Genomic DNA, 23,694 nt, shown 5'->3' with positions numbered 1-23,694 from the left:
TTTTGTCCCTTGAAAGGTAGCGAAGTTAGAGACTTCTTAGAACTAATGTCCGCTGACCAGTTCTTAAGCCATAAGGTTCTGCGTGCCTCAATGGACAATGCTGAAGTACGTGCCGTAATTTGCGATGTGTCTAGTGTGGTATCACAAAGATAATTCGACGCCTCAGCAATAGCTTCAGCTGAGGATAACAACTCCTGTCACGAATTTCCATCCTGGATGTCTTTAACAAGAGTCTCGGACCATGCCTGTATGGCCCTGGACACCCATGCTGATGCCAAGCATGGGCGCAGTGTCAACCCTGCAGAAGTGTAAATTGCTCTTAGGAAGCCCTCTAGCCGTCTATCTGAGGGATCTTTAAATGCTGTTGCATCAGTGACTGGTAGTGTGGTGGACTTTGAGAGTCTAGCCACCAGGGCATCCACAGCTGGTGGAATAGACCAAACATCAACTAGTTCTTTGGGGAAAGGATATAACTTATTAAATTTCTTAGTCGTCTGAAACTTGTGTTCAGGTGAATTCCACTTGTTGTGAATCAAACTTTGGAGTTGTTCGTTCTCCGGAAAGCACACCGAAGATTTGTGTTGCCTCTTGAATAGATTGACCGATTCCCCTGTTTGGGCTTCTGGGAGATATTGAGCAGCTCAAGGACTCCCTTAATGATAGCGTCTACATGGTGTAGACGGTCACTTTCTTTTCCATCATCTTGAATTTCTTCCTCATCTGCAGATGCAGAACCAGAAGACGCAATTTCCCCCTCTGAATGAGATGAGTGTAGCTCGGGCGAAGATTCGTCAGACACATTAGGGTTTTAGGGTCCCCCTCACTTCTTCCACCCGTCTGCATTGCCCCCAGCCCTGTGGTTTAGTCTCACTAGTGCTTTTCCCAGGTTCTCTGCAATGGCAGGTAACCCTTGTAGTGATGCCAAGTATTGAGACAGTTGCATGCCCATAAAGGGGCTGCTCCAGAGTCTCCCTGAGACATATGTTGAGGTGTTGCCACAGTTGAGGCAGCTGACAGCCCCCCCGAAGGAGTGGTTTCACCCTGCTCCATGTTGCAGGAGCTGCACTGCGGCTCACCCTGTCCCCTGGAAATTTTTGGAACAAGCAAGGTATCTCACCTGTGCTGTTGAGTGACCCTTCCATCATGCCCTGTGAACAGTCCCACTGACCTACCTTCTGCCATATACCAAGAGAGGAGGTAGGGTGTATAGGGTACTGCTTGATAAAGCTACCTCTGAATGCCTTTATTGTGCCCCACAGTCTGCCTGCATACTATCTGCCTCTGCTGCGGCAATTCTCAGTGTCCAAAATGGCCGCTGGAACGCACGTTGCATTCCAAAAGGTGCGCGCAAATGTGCTCAATTTCGCGCCAAATCAAAAATGGCCGCCGGGAAGACCGGAGATGGAACGCAATGCATTCCAGTCCATGCGCACTTCTGAGAAACTGCCAGCAGCGCAACCACACCTCCCCAACCTCACCCTCCAGAAGCCAGATGCCAAATGCGCATGATTGAGCACTCCTTCAGAAAACAAGGGCTGGGAAGCAGGTAGGAGCAGACCCTATAACATACACTACAGATAGCATGCACAGATAGCAGGCAGACCAGAAAAGAGCAGACTGGTGCGGTCGGAGGCCAGACTTTCTGCCCTGAGTCAGACAGTGCAGGCAACGTCTAAGTGGTCTAGTAGCTAATGCTAGTGACGGACCCCGGTGTGTTGCACAGGTAACCCTGTCTTTCAGGCCTTTGGTATCAGCCAAAGGGTGAACAAAGAGCCATGCGATGGTCCAACCTCCAGGGAGCAGGACACTTAAAAAACTGAATAGGAATGTACAGTGTATGGGGTAAAGCCTGACAGGCACGCCCCTTAATTATTTTTCAAGTGTCCTTCCTCCTGGAGGATAGAGCTTAACCCAGGGTTCCCTGTGTCCACCTAAGACGACAGAGAAAATAAGGTTGGCCTGTAATATAAGCTGGTGCTACCAGGCTGATTATTAAATTCTGATGCTAATTGCACTGGTTTCCGTACTGCCATGTAGTAATTATTAATCAGCCTTAAATTGTGGCATCTATATCCTATGTGTACTGTATATTGTAAGTCCCTAAGCTCAGTAAGTGACAGCAGCACAGAGCATGTGCAGTGAATCAGCAGAAAAGAAGATGAGGAGCTACTGGGGCATCTATGGAGATCACAGATCTTTACTGCTAAAAGGCTGTGGTTGCCGTGGGCCAGTTCTGCCTCAAAATTGAACACACCCATCTCTACAGTTTCATATAAAAGTCCAACCCTCTGAAAACAAGAGGCATGCATCAGTTTAATAGAGCACACAAACTTTGTCTTAGCAGTAAAAAGTGTATATCCTCATGCCCATTATCTTATCATAAGCAGAGCATTACACTAGCAGTTTGCATACCCACTCACCTTTCTTCCCAACTCTGTGACCTGTGCATCTCGCGAGCTCCTCGACCAAACCCACTCTCAACCTCGTCAAAACTTCTTTGGTAAAAACCACTTTCTCCTCTGCCTCTTCCTGTAAGAATGCAAGCAACGCATGGTTAGTATCTGTGTCACTTTACTTTAAATCTTGCCTGGAAAAGACATCTGAGAATGTGGAGAACTGTCCAGGGTGACATTTATGTTGGATAAAATGAACAAGCAGCAGCAATGCTAAGAGGATTTTAAGAGACGCACAAAACTGACTTTCACATTCAATGCTTACAGGAAAATGAATACAAACAAATGTGTAAAGGTATGGGACATGTTATCCAAAATGCTCGGGACATGGGGTTTTTTTTTCATTAAAGAAAGTAAAAATGGGATTTTATTTTTTTGCCTTTACATCCCCTTTAATAACATTTTCTAGATATGCATAATATCTGAGATAGCTCAAGATTATATGAATTCCTTTGGACCGAACCTAAAGTGTACCCATAAAGGAAGGCACTAAGCAAAGTGAATAAATGTGCAATTACAGATATAGTCCCAACAATAGATTTACACTCATTAGCCGTACTTTAGATATAGCCAGACGTTGTGTTTCCCTGGAAGCTCCGTCCCTGGCCTCCTCTTAGTAATCACTATTATATCAAAGTAGAATAACTGCATATAATATTTATTGTGCATCCACACGACATGTTTCGTGCACCAAGGCCCTTTTTCACTTAAAATCAGCAGCCACCTGTCCTAATCCTGCATCCTCCAAACCCCACAATTCCCTGCACACGTGATTTCAATAAGGAAAGGAACATCACAGTGCAATGCATTGTGGGTTATGTAGTGCATGCTGTCTGTAAGCTGTGAAGAAGTTGGTACAATTTGTGACATCAGTGTTTTAGTCCCTCCTTCCCTGCCAGGATTTCAAATGATGCAGATAGAAAAGAACTGTTAAACAGCTGAATTTCAGAATAGAAAATGGCATTTATTCATACTTTTTGAAGAAACCAATAACTGTGATGTGTATATCAGGGTTTTCTGTGTTATGTGGACCTCATCAAATTTTGGTTTGGAAGCCAGAGTTCCCCTTTAAATATTTTTGTTGAAGCATCTTACTGAACCAACCTAAACTACATAGCAGCCGTTTAAGCCTGCATCATAATCTATTCTGCATTACCAAGTATGTACCAGTGCAGACTGTATCATTACCCCCAGATATGGAGCAGGAGTCTCAACATTAAAAGTCACTTTATAAGTATATTTGAAAATATTCCAATAATGAATCCTCTACTCTATACCATACCAAAGGATAGTGCCGGACGTAGACAATGTAAATGTATCAAAAGTCCATGTTGTACTGTTCCTGAAGCATATAATCCATCTCTCAACCTCTGAGTCGTGTTAAATCGTGCAAAGAGCATGCTCAGTTTAGTTTATTAGAGCTGAAAATCACAAGGTTCCTTAAGCAGGTTTCAATGAGCCAACCTCGGATTTGGCCGTAATCACAATTCACTTAAAGTGCCAGTAACATTTGGGGGGGGGCTACTTCAGAGTAACAAGGAATTACCTACTATGCAAAATCTTTAGCATATTTAAAGGATATCTGTTTTTGATACAAATACAATTATTGCAAATACATGACCAAGTGCACTAAAAGTAAAACCCCAACCAGCTGGTTGTTTGCAGAAAATGTGTACAACAGAGCTGGGAAGTATAAGCTAAGCAGTTTCTCCCAAATAAATGCACATTATGAAAGGGAAACCAAACCACAGAGTGCTTGACTGAAATTCTGAATAAACAAAATGGCAGCCACTAGGTGGCAGATGGTAGGTGAGTTTCAAGAACACACGCACTTGGTAATCTGTAATTATAAAGGTTTAGACTAGAGCCCTGCATCGGGTCAGGTACCAGAGGAATACCAGCAAAGTGGTCGGGGTTCCTTGGCTGTGTGGGCAGTCCGCAGGTAACCTGGCTGGGTACTCAACAAAGGTGTGGGCTTGATCCATCCCACCCATGGGTTTCTTCCAGTTTTTTATTTTTTTTTTGGGAAGATTCGGCACCGGAGAGACATCACATCTGGGCAAATGTGACGTCACTTACCCGGATCGTAAAGTTAGTTGACCTATTGCGGGTCGGGTAGCAGGAACATGTGGGTCAAACTTTGAGTTGCGGGTATGGGTTTTAAAAAATAGACCCACACTGGACTCTAGTTTAGACAATTTACGAACACTACAAAAATAAATAAATAAAAAAGTCAATGCTTTAGTTGGTCTTAATTCTTTTTCCATAGGTGGCTGCCAAAATCTCCACCCAGTAATCAGTACTTTGAATAAAATAACATTCCTTGTTAATCTGTCTGGCCTCTTATTTAGAAAAAAGGCATTCTACAATTTACTGCTGGGATCAGTTTATCATTTTACCTTAATTTACCTAGGCCACGGCAACAAGTATGCAATTGTGTATTAAAGCGATACGGACACGTTGCTATAAAAATCATAGGAACGTGTCAGTATCAAGTAGTTGCTGCACCCACAATAGTTCCCCTGAAAGCCCACCGCCCAGCCCTGCGAACCTCCATTGACCCAACCCTCCGACACTGCTAAAAGATCTTCTGTGCAGTTTCAATGACACTGGGCTGGGGCAGGGCTATCCTTCCATAAGCTAATTATGAATGAAAAAACAGTACTTCAGCCTATGGAAGGATCGCTCTGCCCCCAGCCCAGCGTCACGGAAGACAGAAGATCAATTAGCTGTGTCAGCGGGTCAGCTGTGCAAAGGTTCACGGGACGGCTTTAAGGGGAGGCTTTCAGAGGAACTATTGCGGGTGCAGCAACTACTTGATACTAACACGTTCCTATGATTTTTATAGGAACAGGTCAGTATCGCTTTAAATTTGGAGTGTCAGATTTGCCAAATCCGCAAGCAATGACAACAGCTTTTAGCTACTGTGGATTCCTGGGATTTGCAACCGTCAATTGTTGAAAGGCCAAGTTTGACAGCTGCAAAGGGGAATAACATGAAATCTCCAAACATTACAATTATGACAGTTACACCATAACCTCATGAAATTTAATTTATAGTTATTACATTACAGTAGGATAAAAGATGGATTATGGAAAAAAGGAAACCCTGCATTAGGTAATTATAAAAATACCTTTGGCTAGCTTGAGTAAATGGGCTTTCTTTTTCCTAGCTGGCCAAGTATTGCAAGCTCATCAGATTTTAATCATTCATACTAACGAGTGCTGATCAACCAAAAATGAGCAAATCTTCATCATTTGCTGAAAGCAAGCCACATTTAGTCTTTAAACCTACCTCGACCCCTGGAGGAACTCCGACCTCGTGGAACCCCTACTACAGTTCCTCCACCACCGCTACTGCCTCGGTTAGTAAGACGTAAAACGGCTGCACTGTTCACAGACATTGAGAAGTTTCTCTGTTAAGAGACAAGAAAAAACAAGGATATCATCTAAGATAGTATACATCTACATAACTTTTGGTAAAAACACAAGTTCCTTCTCTTGCAGTTGTAGTTATTTTTGTACCAGGCATGATGTAATAATACAAGGGGCCTTCTATAAAAGTACCTCAAAGACACAGTCAAGAAAAGGTCAGACATGTGGTGGACATTTTGCTGAGCCTTTGCAGAGTAACTGATTTTAAAGGAGAAATAAAGGGCTTGAAATGCCTCTATGCCAGCCCAATGCCACCAAATCCACAAGGCCAATAAGTAATTAAGTTACACACTACATGGCAGTACAGAACCATCAGAACTAACAGCACTGTAGCATTAGATTCTGTGATTAGCTCTCTGTAGCATCAGATTCTGGGATTAGCCTCCCCTGCCTTCCCGCCTGCTAAAATGTAAATCACCGGCGGGGTGGCACTCGGATCGATTAGTTTTCCGAAGTAGCCCGAAGCGGGCAACTTCAGAAAACAAATCGCTCCAGGTGCCATCCCCCCGGCCATTTACATTTTAGCCGGTGGAAAGGCAAGGGAGGCAGTTTGGGGAGATTATTTGCCCCGAAGAAGAGATTTGTCGCCGGGCGACTAATCTCCCCGAATCTGCCTGTGTGCCCTGACCCTTAAAGGGGTGGTTCACCTTTGAGTTAACTTTTAATATGATGTAGAGAGATAATTTGCAACTGTTTTTTATTTTTAATTATTTAAGGTTTTTGAGTTATATAGATTTTTATTCAGCAGCTCTCCAGTTTGCAATTTCAGCAGTCTGGGTGCTAAGGTCCAAATTACCCTAGCAACTATGCATTGATTTGAATAAGAGACTGGAATATGAATAGGAGAGGACCTTACTAGAAAGATGAGAAATAAAAAGTAGCAATAACAATACATGTGTAGCCTTACAGAGCATTTGCTTTTTAAATGGGGGTCAGCGACGCCCATTTGAAAGCTGGAAGGAGTCAGAAGAAAAAGGCAAATAATTATAAAACTATAAAAAAATGAATAATGAAAACCAATTCAAATGTTGCTAAGAATTGGCCATTCTATAACATACTATAAGTTAATTTAAAGGTGAAACACCCCTTTAAAGTAATAAAAATATAATGCAGTGTTGCTCTGCACTGGTAAAACTGGTGTATTTTCTTCAGAACACTACTATTGTCTATATAAATAAGCTGCTGTGTAGCAATGGGGGCAGCCATTCAAATGAGAAAAGGCTCAAGTTACACAGCAAATAGCAGATAAGCTCTGTAAAACATAATGGTGTTATCTGTTATCCACTATTTATTATTTAAAGTTGAAGCTCCAGCAGTTTTCTTGCTTAAAAAGGGATGAGCATGTACTGCAAACACACTAATTTTAAGACAAATCCTAGATCCAATAAAAGGTGCTTAAACATAAAAAAAACTATGGTCTCAGAGGGGGGAACACATAATACCAAACCTACACATATGCTTATGTCAAATTAAGTGACAATATAGTCTTAACTAACCTGTTCTTCTTCAGTGAATGAAACAAGTGCCAGTGGTAGTAGGGGCTCATCATTCAGAATAGGAAGGAACTCTTTGTCCAGAAGGTCTGATGGAACCTACAGAACAACATGGTGGATTTCTAAATAAACAAATAGCCTTGATTCATTGTTGCATAAACCCATGGTTACACACATAAAATGTTGCCTGTCTAGTCTCAGTCTAGTGACTGTCCCTAACACTGACATTATTTATTTCCCTATGTCAGTGTTAGTTGACTGATACAGAACAATTATGTATGAATGGATGTAAAAGGGTGAAAACACAATTACCTCTGCTAAAACACAAGTACCCCCATATGTAATAAAAGGCACTGAATTTGTCCCAGTAGCATAACCATTAGCAATCAAAACAATGATTGCTTTTAAACAGGTGACCAGTAATTTTTTTCCCAATTGGTTTCTATGGGTTACTGCACCTGGACAAACAGTGCATTTTATTACATAACCTCTGCAGTGTTTTAGCAAAGCCAATGATCACTATTTTCTATTTTGTAGCCATGACAAGTAGCTGCTACTAGTAGCTCTGTGTGCTCACCCTAAAGGCCCCTGTAAACGAGCCAATAAAAGCTGCAGACAGACCGAGTTTGCAGCTTATTGGCCAGTGTGTGGGGCCATCGGAGGGGGTTCCCCGACCGATATCGGCCAGATCTCAATTGTGCAGGTTAAAAAATCCCGTCGGACCACGGCCACATCTGTGCGTCTATGCGGTCCCGCGATCCGACCGCCCATATCCGATACATTTGGGATCTTAGCGATTAGGATTAGCGATCAGATCAGCGATCAGATCAGCCCGATATCTTCAATTTGGGCATATCGGGGAGATCTCTACGTCTATGGCCACCCTAATGCTCTATTTTCTTACCTTGTTGTCCTTTACATAAAGTGCTAACATCTCTTCCCGCCCGTACCGAAAATCTGCAAGTTTGTACTTTGGCAACGCCGGGGAGAGGGGTGGAGAAATGACAGAACCTCCACTAGACAATGCCCTAAGCCTGCAACAGAGAAGAGAGTGCTACGTAAGGTATAACTCGATAAATACTTTAATGCTTTAGGTTAATGGTTAATTAAGAACACCTTTCAAAACCAAAAAAATGGATTTTATGGGCATGTCCAAACAATATGGACATACCACCATTTAACTGGATTCCCATCAAACTTTCAGCAAAAGGCTTCGGCCAATTGCTGAAAGTTCTGGCATATAAAAACTAAGGGGAAAAAAACCTATGGTTTGATTTCCCACTCACAAAACCAGTGTAAATAGTCAATTATACCATAAATTTAAATCAGACCAGTCTAGAGCACAGCATCCACAGCTAATGGGAGGAATTAAGGAGTAAATGTAGAAGCTCTAAGAATCATCCTATGTGGCTTAATACAGAAGAGAAGAAGTTAATAGGAAAGAAGAGAAAGGCATTTAAAAACTACAAATCTGTTGGGAAAGAAGCTGCATTTATTTAATATAAAGACTGTAATAAATGTTGTAAATCGGCAATCCGGAAGGCAAAGAAAGGAAATGAAGAGTTAATTGCGGTGGAGGTGAAAACTAACCCTAAAAAGTTTTTTAAATATATTAATAGTAAAAAGATTGAGAGTGTTGCTCCATTAAATAATGGTACCAGAATGGTTGTAACAGATACAGAAAATGCAAATGTGCTAAATCAGTTCTTTTCTTCAGTGTATACAATAGAGGAGTCTGAGTTCCCTGGCTCACTTTATAGCTGCACTAATGGCTCAGCTCAATCTAGTCAGTGGCTGAAACCCGGTTTTTAAGAGAGCTTAGTACAGTTTTAAACCAGCCCCTATTTCTGATTTTCTCAGATTCACTTTCATCTGGTATGGTGCCTATGGATTGGAGAAAAGCTGATGTTATTCCAATATTTAAAAAGGGATTACGATCTCAGCCTGGCAATTATAGGCCAGTAAATTTGACATCTGTGGTGGGCAAATTATTTGAAGGCTTGTTAAGGGATCACATTCAAAATTTTGTGCTAGTGAATGGCATTATGAGCAGCAATCAGCATGGCTTTATGAAGGATAGGTCATGTCAGACAAATATGATTGCTTTTTATGATAAGGTAAGTAAGATGCTGGACAGTGGGGGGGGGGCAGTAAATGTGATCTATTTGGATTTTGCCAAAGCGTTTGATACTGTGCCCCACAAACGACTGCTTTCTAAACTAAGGTCTGTTGGGCTTAATGAAGTCATTTGCACATTGATAGGAAACTGGCTACAGGATCGGGTACAGAGGGTGGTTGTTAATGGTACATTCTCCACTTGGAGTAAGGTTCTTAGTGGGGTCCCTCAGGGTTCGGTATTGGGTCCACTTTTATTTAACTTGTTCATTAATGACTTAGGGTAGGGTATTGTAAGTAATGTATCAGTGTTTGCAGATGTCACAAAACTATCCAGCCCAAGTAATTCCATCCAGGATGTGGCATCCTTGCAACACGATCTTGACAAACTGGCAATCTGGGCAGCTAAGTGGCAAATTAAATTAAATGTTGATAAATGTAAAGTCATGCACCTGGGAGGTAAGAATATCCAAGCCACTTATACCCTTAATGGGACTGCACTAGGCAAATCCATTATGGAAAAGGACCTTGGAGTCCTTGTAGATGATAAACTTGGCTGTAGCAAGTAATGCCAGTCAGCAGCATCAAGGGCAAATAAGGTCTTGAGCTTTATTAAAAGGGGCAGAGTCACGGGAGGAAGGGGTCATTCTTCCACTGTATAGAGCACTTGTAAGGCCCCATCTAGAATATGCCGTACAGTTTTGGTCTCCATCACTCAAACAGGACATTATTGTATTAGAGAGGGTACAGAGAAGGGCAACTAAGCTGCTAAAAGGTATGGAAAATCTTAGCTATGAGGAAAGACTGGCCAAATTGGGGATGTTCACGCTTGAGAAAAGGCGCTTAAGGGGGATCGTATAATAATCACTCTAATGCTTTATTTACCAGTAGGATTTTCCAGCTGACATGAGGTCACCCATTCCAATTAGAAGAAAAGAAGTTCCGCCTAAATATTCGGAAGGGGTTTTTTACAGTGAGAGTTGTGAAGATGTGGAATTCCTGAATCAGTCGCACTGGCTGATACATTAGATACTGTAGCTTTAAGAAGGGGGTTGGATGGCTTTTTAGCAAGTGAGGGAATACAGGGTTATGGAAGATAGCTCATAGTACAAGTTGATCCAGGGACTAGTCCGATTGCCATTTTGGAGTCAGGAAGGAATTTTTCCCCCTCTGAGGCAAATTGGTGAGGCTTCAGATGGGTTTTTTTTGCCTTCCTCTGGATCAACTAGCAGGCAGATTAAAAAAAAAACCTAAAAGGTTGAACTTGATGGACTTTTGTCTTTTTTCAACCTTACTTACTTACTATGTATGTATAGAAAGGTAAAATACAGCATAAAAAACTTTTATCAAAGATAACAAGAAGTGTGCTTAATAGTGCTACCTACAGGCCTGAAATATGAACAGAGCCTCATAGGACTGGATATAAGTTCCATTGTGTAAAATGTGCCTATACTCCCTAGGATGGAGCTGGACAGAGTGTCACCAGGTATAGAGCAGTTCTAAAAAGGATCCAGCATTCACAGAAAGCAAGCTAGAGGGACATACATAACCCACTTCCCCAGTGATTGTGGGCACTGAAAACAGCTGTCAGAAGGTCCTAAAGGGTTGTTGGCAAGCACACTGCTAGCAAGATATGAAAAGCTTTGCTTTCTGTTTTATACCTACTTTACTTGACTGTTTTCAGTGATTCAGAAATGAGCAACTCACCACTCAGGGCCGAAGTTCAGGGTCTGAGTCTCAGCTGTCATAATGCCTTTTTTTTCTTTAGGTTCTTCTAAACAACTAAATTCTGGGAGAGAGAGAGAGAAACAGACAAAGCTCAGATCTAAATACAACTTTGAGTGAGAAAATCTTCAAATATGACAAAGTCCATGCCTTACAAGGGTGATCAAAACTACTGAAACAACTGGCAGGCACTTAAATGGTAGCTCACCTTTAAAGGGATACTGTCATGGGAAAAATGTTTTTTTCAAAACACATCAGTTAATAGTGCTGCTCCAGCAGAATTCTGCACTGAAATCCATTGCTCAAAAGAGCAAACAGATTTTTTTATATATAATTTTGAAATCTGACATGGGGCTGGACATATTGTGAGTTTCCCAGGTGCCCCCAGTCATGTGATTTGTGTTCTGATAAACTTCAAGTTCAGTCACTCTTTACTGCTGCACTGCAAGTTGGAGTGATATCACCCACCTCCCTTCTCCCCCCAGCAGCTTAACAACAGAACAATGGGATGGTAACAAGATAGCAGCTTTCTTAAAGGGATCCTGTCATCGGAAAACATGTTTTTTTCAAAACGCACCAGTCAATAGTGCTACTCCAGCAGACTTCTGCACTGAAATCTATTTCTCAAAAGAGCAAACAGATTTTTTGACATCTGACATGGGGCTAGACATTTTGTCAATTTCCCAGCTGCCCCTGGTCATGACTTGTGCCTGCACCTTAGGAAAGAAATGCTTTCTGGCAGGCTGCTGTTTTTCCTTCTCAATGTAACTGAAGGAGTCTCAGTGGGACATGGGTTTTTACTATTGAGTGTTGTTCTTAAGCTGGCCATAGATGTTGAGATTTTTCAAAGATCAGATCCTGATCGTGAGACCACGATCTTCTCAGAACGATCGTACGATCGTACGAATCTACCATCAACTAAAAAGACCAATTTACCAGGAAAACAAAGGGGAGCTGCCTGCTTGGCCCTGCAAACATAGATAGATTGCACTGGGACCGACAAAGATTTTTTGACCTGGCCGATCAATTTCCCGACAGATGTCGGCCGAAAAATCGTAAGATGTACAATCGTTCGAATACCACTAACCGCACGATAATTTCGAAGGATTGGTCGGGCTTGCCTAAAATCGGTCGTTCGGCAAGAAGAATTGTCGCGTCTATGGGGACCATTAGATCTGACAGCCGGATGTTATCTTGTGTTAGGGAGCTGTTATCTGGTTACCTTCCCATTGTTCTTTTGTTTGGCTGCTGGGGGGAAAAGTGAGTGGGGTGATATCACTCCAACTTGCAGTACAGCAGTTAAGAGTGATTGAAGCTTATCAGAGCACAAGTCACATGACTTGAGGCAGCTGGGAAATTGACAATATGTCTAGCCCCATGTCAGATTTCAAAATTGAATATAAAAAATCTGTTTGCTCTTTTGAGAAATGGATTTCAGTGCAGAATTCTGATGGATTAGCACTATTAACTGATTTATTTTGGAAAAAATTTTTTTCCCATGACAGTATCCCTTTAAGGTCCCCATAGACACAAAGATCTTTCGTTGGTGAACGATCGATTTTAGTGAAATCCGACCAATCCGTCAAATTATCGTGAAGTTATAGTGGGAATCGAACGATCGTGCATCTTAAGATTTTTCGTCCGACATCTGTCAGAAAATTGATCGGCCAGGTTAAAAAAAAGGTCCCGGTGCAATCTATCTATGTTTGCAGGGCCAAGCAGGCAGCTACCATCAGTTTTTCTGGCAATATTGCTTGAAATGGTGTTTTTAGTTGATGGTCAAATCGTACATTTAAACGATCGTTTCAAGATAATCGTGGTGTTACGATAACGAAAAAAGATCTTTTAAAAATCTTTACATCTATGGCCAGCTTAACACAAGATAACAACTCCCTGGTAAATCCAAGAACAGCACTCAATAGTAAAATCCAGGTCCCATTGCAATACATTCCGTTACATTGAGTAGAAGAAACAACAGTCTGTCAGAAAGCAGTTCCATCCTAAAGTGCTGGCTCTTTCTGAAAGCACATGACCAGGCAAAATGACCTGAGATGGCTGCCTACACACCAATATTACAATTAAAAAAATACACTTGCTGGTGTATTTTATATGGTAGAGTGAATTATTTGCAGTGTAAACAGTGCAATTTAGAAATAAAAACGACATCATAAAAATCATGACATCCCTTTAAATAAATTTTTGCCATGATGCAGACAGTGATGTCTGAGAATCTGAAAAGGTCTTACATTTTTTTTTGTGGTGTTTTGAATTTATATTTTTATACAGCAGCTAGGGCCAATTTACAATAGCAACTAGGCAATGATTTCACACGGGGCAGTTTCTCAGCCTGCATATTTGTGCAGGCAAAGAAACATCCTCTCAGATTGTGACTGCGTCACCGTGTCTGCACCAATCATTGCGTCAGCTTGAGTGCAGATACATGGAGCGAATATTGGCATGAAGATGCATACACAATGGCTTCAGCTTTACACCCAGGCCAATGTAGAAACTCTGGGCACAGACACAGGAGAAAGCAAATATCAGCAATCAGGTAATTCTTGGCCTGCATATAAATGAAGCCGAGACTGTGCCCCATGCGCATTAGCTTTAGGACCTTGTGTAACTGCAATAAATAAACAACACAACTATGGATGTTGAACATTTAAATTGGTCAGCCGAGGCGCTCCAGAAACAGGGTAATTAAGTTGAAAAACAATATTCTAAAGGTATTTTAAAGATATGAATTTTCATCCCGCACTGTAAAACAATGCTTTGCAAAAGAAAAGGGAAAAAATTGCCCTGTACCCTTTATAAAGAGAATATGAAGAATTGTTTTTCTGCCCCCTGCTTTTGTATTTGGTAAATTACAATTACATTAATAAAGATTTCTGAGTTAAAAGCATATTTTCCACAAGTCATTTTAGATACAGTACACACACAGACTGCCTTTTAAAAGCGACAAAATCCAATGTTCGTCATTAATGAATGTTCATTACTCTGTATTAGTAGTTGCCATAGAATACTATAGGCTCAGTAAAGCATGGTAGAAAGCCAGTGTCTGTACAAGAAAAAAAGCCTCCCGTGCATTTCATTAATTCCCAGGGTCAAAGGTAAAAAGCTTTCTATCCATATGGCTAAGGATATGTACAGAATGCTTACTCTGTTACTGCTTAATCCAGAGAGATCCGAACAAAGGCCTCCTTTTATTAGGTGCCAAACTAGCAAAGGACTAAAAATGTAGTATCAATCAGCCATTTTCAGTACAAAGAATTGTATTTCATAAAGATAGGAATAGACACCACTTAATTTATGGCTGCACCCAAGAAAAAAAGACCAAAAAAAACATTCTTGACATTTGTGGCCCTCAACCAAAAGTCAACACAGAATTTAAAGTTGCATTCGCTGGTGCCTATAATCGGTCGCATGGTTGCTTTTTTATTATTTAAAGGCATTGTTCACCTTTCAACACTTTTTTCAGTTCAGTTGGTTTCAGATTGTTCACCAGAAATAAAGTATTTTTCCAATTACCGGTACTTTTAATTTTCTATTTGTGATCATTTTTCTTGTATTGAAGTTTAAAGTTTCATTTTTCACCTAAAGCTGCTCTGGAAGGGGGGGGGGGGTTGCGGACTGTTCTAAATTGATACATTTAGTTCATACACTTGTTATCTTTGTTCCTGCTGAGCAGTCACTGAGTTTCATTAAAGGAGAATTCAACCCGTAGTTTAAAAAAACCCTCCCCCCTACCCTGGGTAGAACCCCCTCCCTCCTCCCCCCCAGCCAAGCAAATGCCCCTAATTTTTATACTCACCCCTCCGTGTCGATTCTGGCCTAGGAGTTCACGGCAGCCATCTTCTTCTCTGGTAATCTTCGTGTATTGGCGGCATTTTCGGTGCATGTGCAGTTGCAATAAATTTCCGGTCTCGAACAACTGCGCATGCGCCGAAAGTCACAAAGATTTTCAGAGCACGCGCAGTGGCTTGGGACTGGAAATTTACTCCAACTGCGCCGAAACTTCCAAAAAAGAAAGAAAGAAGATGGCGCCCGTGAACTCACGTAGCAAGAATCTGCATGGAGGGGTAAGTAAAAAATTAGGGGCATCTGCCCGGCGGGGGGCAGGTAGGCTGGGGAGGAGGAGGGAGGGGTTTTTTTTTAAATTACGGGTTGAATTCTCCTTTAAAAGCAGTTGTTACAATGAATACAATAGTTGCTAATATTTCACAGATATTATGGTAAGGTGAATAGAAGTGGCCTGAATGAAAAGACAAGCAATAATATTGTACTTTTAAACATTAATCTATTTGCTTTTTGGTGCTGAAGGTTCTTGACCCATGCAACCAGACAATTAAGATTCCACATTAGAGAGGCAAAAGAAAAAGGCTAAAGGATTCAAAATAAAGAACTATAAATTGGTTAAGTGAGTATATACTTTGAAGGCAAGGGCACACACAATGGAGCCATTTTCCTCCAACGTTGTTGATGCAGGCAGAGGAACATGGATCTGCTGCAATGCGATTCGTCCTTTAGGGCCAATGGCAAGCACGGTGCATATCGGCGCAGAAACGCTAAGCATGGAGTTACAAAGGAAAGCACGGTGACTAGTGATGTCATCAGTTACAAACAGTGAGTAGTGATGTCATTTTTGTCACATGATTCAATAAATCTTCTGTATTATAATAAATAAAGTACCCCTTGTTGGAAAATATATATTTAACTCTCAGCCCATATGTGAAAGTTAAAATCTCGTTTTTGGTATAAAGTCAGTGCTATGTGTGGGGCATGAGGCATGTTAATACCTTCTTATGCTATTCGCTTGCATAGTGACTAGCTTTTTAGCTCCTTTTATCAGGTCTCACCCTAACCAGGTCAGTTTCTCTGCTTTGTTCTGCATGAACACAGTTGGCTACATATCCAACTAATTATGTTTTAATGGTTGCAAAATGTAAACACTCCGAGTATTCCAGAAATAACCTAGAGCCAGTGTGCAAAGGCTGTATGTGGCAATGAGAGACAACCTGATCTTTTCCTGACAGTCCCGAAATGTGCAGACTGTGCAAATCCACTAGCCACAAAAATGTAACCTGCCGTTTTATTGTACGCATTTACCCCCTCTAAAAAAAATCACTTCAAATAATTCAAAATGTGTTTTGGGTGTCCAAAAATATATATTCCCAGCTTACATATCATTACAAGTATAAACAAATTACAAATGCCACCTTGCATCTCCTGCCCAAAGCAATGATTAGGCACTCCCAAGCTGTGGTTGCCATTCAAAACAAAAACAGCTGCCAGCATACAGGTCCTACTACCCAAGGCCTGAGTGTTCCTAAACCTTACAGTCCCGAGAATTTGACACATAAAACAATGGCAATTAGTAAAAAAAAAGTAGTAAACAGACAAAAATCTGAATTCCGTTAAAACTAAAGTTTTTTAAATTCAAATCAAATTTGATTCGAGTTTTCTGGTCCGTTCTATTCACCCGAGTTTTAAAAATTCGTTGTATTTTGTTGTTTTTTTTAAATAAATTTAGATTGGTCGAATTTCGAGTTCATGGGAATTTAAAAAAAAAAAAAAACTTACATGAATTCGAAATTCAACTCTTGATAAATGTGCCTCTAAGAGTAGAGCACCATACAACTCCTGCAGTTATCATGAGACACAGATAGTTATCGGACAGCAAGCACCTTATACTGTTATACAGAGAGGAAAAACACTATAACTAACTTTTCAATTGTTTTTTCTGACTCTTTCCAACTTTAAAATGGGGATCACCGACCCCATCTGAAAACAAATGCTCTGTACAGCTACACATTTGCTATTGCTACATTTTATTGCTCATCTTTCTAGTCAGGCCTCTCCTATTCACATTACAGTCTTCTATTCAAATTAATGCATGGTTGCTAGGGTAATTTGGACACTGGAACTGGAGAGCTGCTGAATAAAAAGATAAATAACTAAAATACTCACTCACTCTTTACACCAGGTATCCCCAACCTTTTTTTTTTTTTTTTATCCGTGAGCAACATTCAGATATAAAGAGAGTTTGGGAGCAATGCAAGCATGAAAAAAGTTACTGTGGTGCAAAATAAGTTCTGTGATTGGCCAGTTAGTAGCCCCTATGTGAACTGACAGCCTACGGGAGGCTCAGTTTAGCAGTATAAACTTGCCTCCAGAGATTGAAAATTAAGCATCTGCTTTGATGTCAATAGGAGTTTGTGAGCAACATGTTGCTCACAAGCTACTGGTTGGGGACCACTGCTCTACACCATACCAAAAGTGATTTTAAAGGTGAACAACTCCTTTAAGTTAAGAGATACCCATCACCTAAAAACTATTTCCCCAACCAGGAGGTGTGCAGCCTGCACTCCAGATGAAGGTAATCATATTCTTAAAAAAAATGCACCATAGGGGGCAGCTTCCCAAGGGAGCCCAAAAAGATGCACTATAGAACAGAAGAGTCAGATAAGTAAATACAAAGCCATGAATCGGGACTAAAAAGAAGAAAAATAGGTTAAAACCATTATTACAAGTAGGGGTTTAAGTCAAAGATTGATTGTATATTGATTGTTGCTCGTCTACAGCAGCGGAGAAAGGTATAATTGATTAGCACTGGGACTGTTGCACTATGCCAGACTATGGCAGGCAGAAAAGTTCTCATGCATCTTGTATGAAGAGGAACATGCCATAGCCCTACTATGCACTACTACACTACTATGCCTACTATGAACGTGCCATAGCCCTACTGATCAGACCCCTACACAGCAAGTGCATGAATGGAGTATAACCCAGCCAACAGGAGGCAGCTACACTGCCCAAACGTCACAGCAGAGAAAATGCAACATGTGCCTTCAGTCTTGGATAACAACCAACTTCTACCATTCAGTTTTTCTTGCATCTTCTCACTCTATTTAGTGATACAATTCCATTTCTAATGTTTTTTTTTCCTCCACTCATGACGCGAGACAACAGCCCAGCACAAAACACCCACTGTGTCATTTTCTCTGCAGGTGTTTTAGGTCAGGGGTCCCCAACCTTTTTTGGCCCGCGGACCAAAGAGCCAATTTTTTTGCAAAGACCCGGGGGGGGGGGGGGTCGGCACACCGTCGCATGTGCAGTTGTCATGAAACAGAAAATAGCTTCAACTGCACATGCGCCAAAATATGCCGCTCTATTTCCGACGATTACAAGATGGCTGCCGTGAACTCCGATGCCCTGAATCTGCCCCGAGGGGTAAGTAAAGAGTTAAGGGCATTTAGCAAAGGTACCGTCTAGGATGGGGGGGGAGCAGGGAGGGGGGTTCTATGAGGGTAGGGGATTTTAGTAGCAAGGGTTTGGTTCTCCTTTAAGAGAAGTGCCAACACCACTGTTCCTACGTGTGACAGCAGGGGTGTAACTAAAGAGGAAGCAGACCCTGCGGCTGCAGGGGCCAAGAAGGAATAGGGGCCCCATATACCGTTTCTATATTAGTAAAACATGTCAACCTCTAGACATTTTAGGGTCCTGAAAAATAATTTGCTGTGAGGTCCAGTAATATCTCTTTACGCCAATGTGTGGCAGCTAGAAACACCCACTCCCGCTAGACGAAATGCACATGTGATTTTTCACTGCCAGCATCTTAGCCAGTGGAGCTGCCTCCCATTCTACACTAGTCATGTGAATCCACTTGTTGTACAGGGGCTGATGAGCAGGGCTAATGAAAAGTGTCCATCACCACCATTCCCACATGTGCCAGTTAGGGATCAGCCAGTCAGCCAACATCCTACAGAAACATTTCAAAACGTATGAAGCTTTTGTCCTATAAAGATCTCAAGTGAGGATCAAAATGCTGACTGGGGGGGGGGCTAAATGTTTTATACCAAAGGGGAACTATCGCAAAAATTTAAATTTTATATTAGCTTCAGCATACTGTAAGAAGAAACTTTCTAAATTAAATTAAAAATTCTGTACCGTTTCTGAAATGATCAAGTTTATCTTCAGTATTCCTCTCTCAGCATGTTTCTCCTCATTCTGTCTTAAAGGGGTTGTTCACCTTTGAGATAACTTTTAGTATGATGTAGAGAGCAATATTCTGAGACAATTTGTAATTTGTTTTAATCTTTTATTATTGAAAGTTTTTGAGTATCCAACAGCTCTTCAATTTGCATATTAACCAATCTGGTTACTAGGGTCCAAATTACCTTAGCAACCATGCACTGATTTGTATAAGAGACTGGAATATGAATAGGAGAGGCCTAAATAGAAGGATCAGTAATAAAAAGTAACAACAATACATTTGTAGCCTTACAGAGCGTTTGGTTTTTTTTAGAAGGGAGTCAGCGATGCCCATTTGAAAGCTGCAAAGAGTCAGAAGAAAAAGGCAAATAACTATAAAAAATAAATAATGAAAACCAATTGAAAAGTTTTCTTAAAGGGGAAAAGTAACTTAAAGGGGTGGTTCACCTTTAAAGTAACTTTTTGTATGTTATAGAATGGGCAATTCTATTTCTTCTGACTCTTAGCTTTCAAATGAGTGTCGCTGACCGCATCTACAAAGCAAATGCTCTGTAAGACTACAAATGTATTTTTATTGCTACTTTTTATTACTCATCTTTCTATTCAGGCCTCTCCTATTCATATTCTAGTCTCTTATTCAAATTGGTGCATGGTTGCTAGGGTAATTGGGACCCTAGCTACCAGATAACCAAATAACAAAAAAATTAACTAATAAAAAACGAAAACCAATTGCAAATTATCTCAGAATATCACTCTCTACATCATACTAAAAGTTATCTGAAAGGTGAACCACCCCTTTAAGTCAGGAATTGGGTGTCAGGTGAATGATCCAATATATCTTATAGGGGAGGCTCCTTTTGCCTAGAAGATGTATTAGAGCTCACTCTATTAAAATCCCCAGACATCATGTCTCTCTACATGCAGAATTTGCGCAAAAGGCAGTTATTGTGTTAGATTTGTACTGGAATCAGTTATTTTGTGCGCTCTAAGACCCCTGCTAGCAAAGGAAACTCCCCTATAAGATATATTGGATCATTCCTCTGACACCCAACTGCTGCATGGAGGATGAGGAGAAACAGATGCTGGGAGAGGAATAGTGAAGATAAACTCGATTATTTCATACAGTATAGAATTATTTATTGATTGTATTTAGAAAGTTTCTTATTTCAGTATGCTGAAGCTTATATTAAATTTTCATGATCGTGATAGTTCCCCTTTAATGTTTCAATGAAGACAGTAAGTGTGTGAGGCCCAATGTCAGGGCAAGAGGTATGAAGGGATCAGTAAGTCTATAGAAAGGGCACCCGTCAGTGGGAGATGGTGTGAGCTGAGCATGTGGTGCTGCATTACATCTGACCTATTAACAAGAACCACACTAAAGGGTTTTAATATACTTTTTTTACACTTATCTCCCCAGACTGTGCAGTCTCCATAGCAACAGCCTCATTTGAACTAATTCAAACATGACATAAAAGAAATCAAGGCGACAGTGGACTTTCCGGATAAATCAGGCATACAGCTACTTGTTTACATTCCGGGTTGTTTATAGGTCGTACGTCAGGGACAATCAATCTGCAGTCACTAACAACTGCTTTACGACGACTCCCAGCATCCTGAGCAAGCCTTGCCTGAAGAAGCCAGCGCCAGATTCCACGCAGTGCGCCAGCACAGCGTCCAATAGTGAAACTCATGCACATGTGTAGGCTGTTAGCTTCCTGTCTCATGCGGAGGGATATATCACTAGGAGGGACTCCTCTCGAGCACATACGTAAGCTCACTTGCCCTGTCACACTATCCCGCTCAATATCCCGCCACGAAAAGCAAGCGAGGGCACTACCGAACCACTCCGTACCTCTCTCTCTGCTTCACACCCGAAGCGAATCCACAAGCCCAATAACACAAGATGGCAGACGCCACGCACCGTCACCTGACGACCAAAACGCTTTACGTCACCAGTTGACAGAACGGCGTGCTCAGTCACGTTCAGCTGCCAAAACAGAGCGTGAGGGGTAGTCATCCAATGGCGCCGATCTCGCTGCCTGGAATATTGGTCACGTGACTCCCAGGCGCCATAGTATGTGTGGGCAAAGTCCCATCTAGTCCATATGATGACTAGGACGAGAAAGTTTGAGATGGGCGGATGCCTAAACATTTCCTTTATTGGTGTTATTTCAGGGATAGGCGGGATTTGGCTGTTCGTCCTGGGTGGAGGCAAGTTATCACAGAGCTAAATGGGTACTGCCGCGTGGTGACAAGTTATTCCATGAAAGGCTGAGTGGCGAGGTTTTTCATATGCTGCCAGTACGGAAAGCATTTTAGGACATTAGGCGAACACGCGCTCCTGCATGCCTGGTTGTTTTAAGGGACTGGAGATGGCTTCAGACTGTAGCTTTTGTCTGCGGCTGCCTCAACAATATATGCCGGTGTTTTATCATTGACATCAAGGCATCATTTCTCAGAGCCACGTGGATTCCCCAGTTGGGCCATCAGTCTCGGGTCTCAGCTGACACTCACCTGCTGGACCTTATAACCCTGGGATTTTTGGGTACTAGCAGGTCTGGATTGGGAGTCAAACTAGGCCCTGGCATTCCAATTACATAGAGGCCCAAATAGTCCTCCACCAGACCACTAAATACTGATGGTCTATGGGACATTACAACAATTTCTAATAATTTGGATAAAATTTGTCTACTGTAGATGGCTTTTAAGAGGGAGGCTGTGACCACAAAATACATATAGACAAATACAAGAGTCCTCTGCACTCAACCCATTATCAATATAATTAAGACAGAGACATTTTGTGCATACTGCTACTGAAAAATGCCTTACCCTTTAAACAAAACAGGGATTGTTTGTCCATATATTGCAATATATATAAGCTGGCCAACTACAACACAGTCATCCCATATCTGGCCAGTCCTACACTCAAATTGCATCTGATTCGTTAAGAATTCTATTGCTTCATTATACATTTTACACAGGGACTAAGTTTTACCTGCAACTTTCTTGCTGCTTTTAAAGTAAAACTTCCAAACTTGACGTAGTTGGCCATATTTGTCTATGTATTTTCTGGTCACAGCCTCATTGCACCCCCGCCTAATGGTTTTAAAAATTAAAGGTGAGACACAACTTTCCCTTGTTTGTTATAGTTATACAGGAGCAGTGACCAGCTCCATGTTGTAGCTCCCACCCTTCCCAGCTGTAGTTGATCCTACTGGTGTCTAATAAATGGGCAACCAAGTTTGGGAGTTTTACTTTGAAAGCAGCTAGTGAGTTGAAGGTAAAATTTAGTCCCTTTGTAAAATGTATAATGAAGCAATAGAATTCTTATTGAATGAGATGCAAGTTGAGTGTAGGACTGGCTAGACCTTTGACGTAGTTGGCCAGCTTAAATATATTTCAATATATGGACAAAAAATCCCTGTTTTGTTTAAAGAGTAAGGCATTTTTTAGTTGCTGTATGCACAAAATGTCTCAATGTCGTGTGTGTGTGTGTATATATATATATATATATATCATATATACTGTAACTAGCCCTGTCCATCACATATCCTTTAATAGACTAGCCTACCCAAAATCACATCATTATAGCTTCACAGAACTCCCAGCAACAGACACAACAGAAAAAGAATGAGAATGTGACAATGTATGGCAGTCAACAATTCATATGTTGGCCAAAATTAATAAAAGAGTTCACAATCCAATAACAAATAAATATTACTTGACTATACTTGGTTATGAATGAACTGTCCCTGTTCTCCATTAGTGATGTTAGTCTCCCCTTCCAGTCGCACACTCTTACTATCACCCTGAATGGCAGGGCCAGAACTAGGAGTAGTCAGGGTGGATATCTGTCTAGGGAACATTAGCTCATGGGGTGCAGGTCTAAGTTCCTCTGGGAGACCAGGGTGAGGCCGACTATGGCAGCTGGAGTGTCAGCCAAGCAATATTGGCATTATCTGCCTGTTGTGTTTTATGGTTTTAGAATGCAATAGTTTTGGATGTTAAATATATTATAAATATATGTTAAATATACATGAAAAACGCTACCACCCAAAAGTGCTCCTCAATAGAGATATCAAAAATGGTGGTAGTGGGGGGGTGTCCATGGAAGCCATTCCATGCATCAAAAATTACATTCCCGTTGCAGCTGATGAAGGGTACACCAAAAGTATGGAAAGGGCCATGGAAACAAAACCATTTGACTCCTTCCTCTGTGTGACCTTTGCTGATACAGGAGGGACACATTTGGGACATAAATCTGTAAATGTGGCAGGCCAAATGAATCAATAAACTAGAACATCACACGGAAAAGGACAAATTGTCATTCTTTGAGAACTTAAAGGCTGAATAAAAACTTATGGGAACACACTATAAAGTGCAGTGCATTTGGGTGATGCTTAGAGTTCGTTGGCCTGATAAAGGGGCTGACCCCGAAACGTTTCACTGCTATTCCGCAATAAACGTGCAAGGTGTTCCTTG

General features: G+C 41.3%; 1 protein-coding gene across 1 annotated transcript in view; it reads right to left on the bottom strand.

Annotated features, from left to right (window-relative positions):
• gigyf2.S (GRB10 interacting GYF protein 2 S homeolog) overlaps positions 1-21,103 on the bottom strand; it is a 79,498-nt gene extending 58,395 nt beyond the window's left edge. The window contains 6 exon segments of the mRNA NM_001095176.1: positions 2,421-2,529; positions 5,748-5,868; positions 7,384-7,479; positions 8,285-8,414; positions 11,203-11,284; positions 21,065-21,103. Of these exon segments, the coding sequence (NP_001088645.1) occupies positions 2,421-2,529; positions 5,748-5,868; positions 7,384-7,479; positions 8,285-8,414; positions 11,203-11,243 (497 nt within the window). The 5' untranslated portion in view covers positions 11,244-11,284; positions 21,065-21,103.
• Between the last annotated feature and the right edge of the window lie 2,591 nt (positions 21,104-23,694).

Source organism: Xenopus laevis, chromosome 5S, assembly GCF_017654675.1.
Source record: "Xenopus laevis strain J_2021 chromosome 5S, Xenopus_laevis_v10.1, whole genome shotgun sequence".
Lineage (NCBI taxonomy): Eukaryota > Metazoa > Chordata > Amphibia > Anura > Pipidae > Xenopus > Xenopus laevis.
The sequence above is the reverse complement of the archived record's forward strand: the minus strand, read 5'-3'. Positions and strand labels throughout refer to the sequence as shown.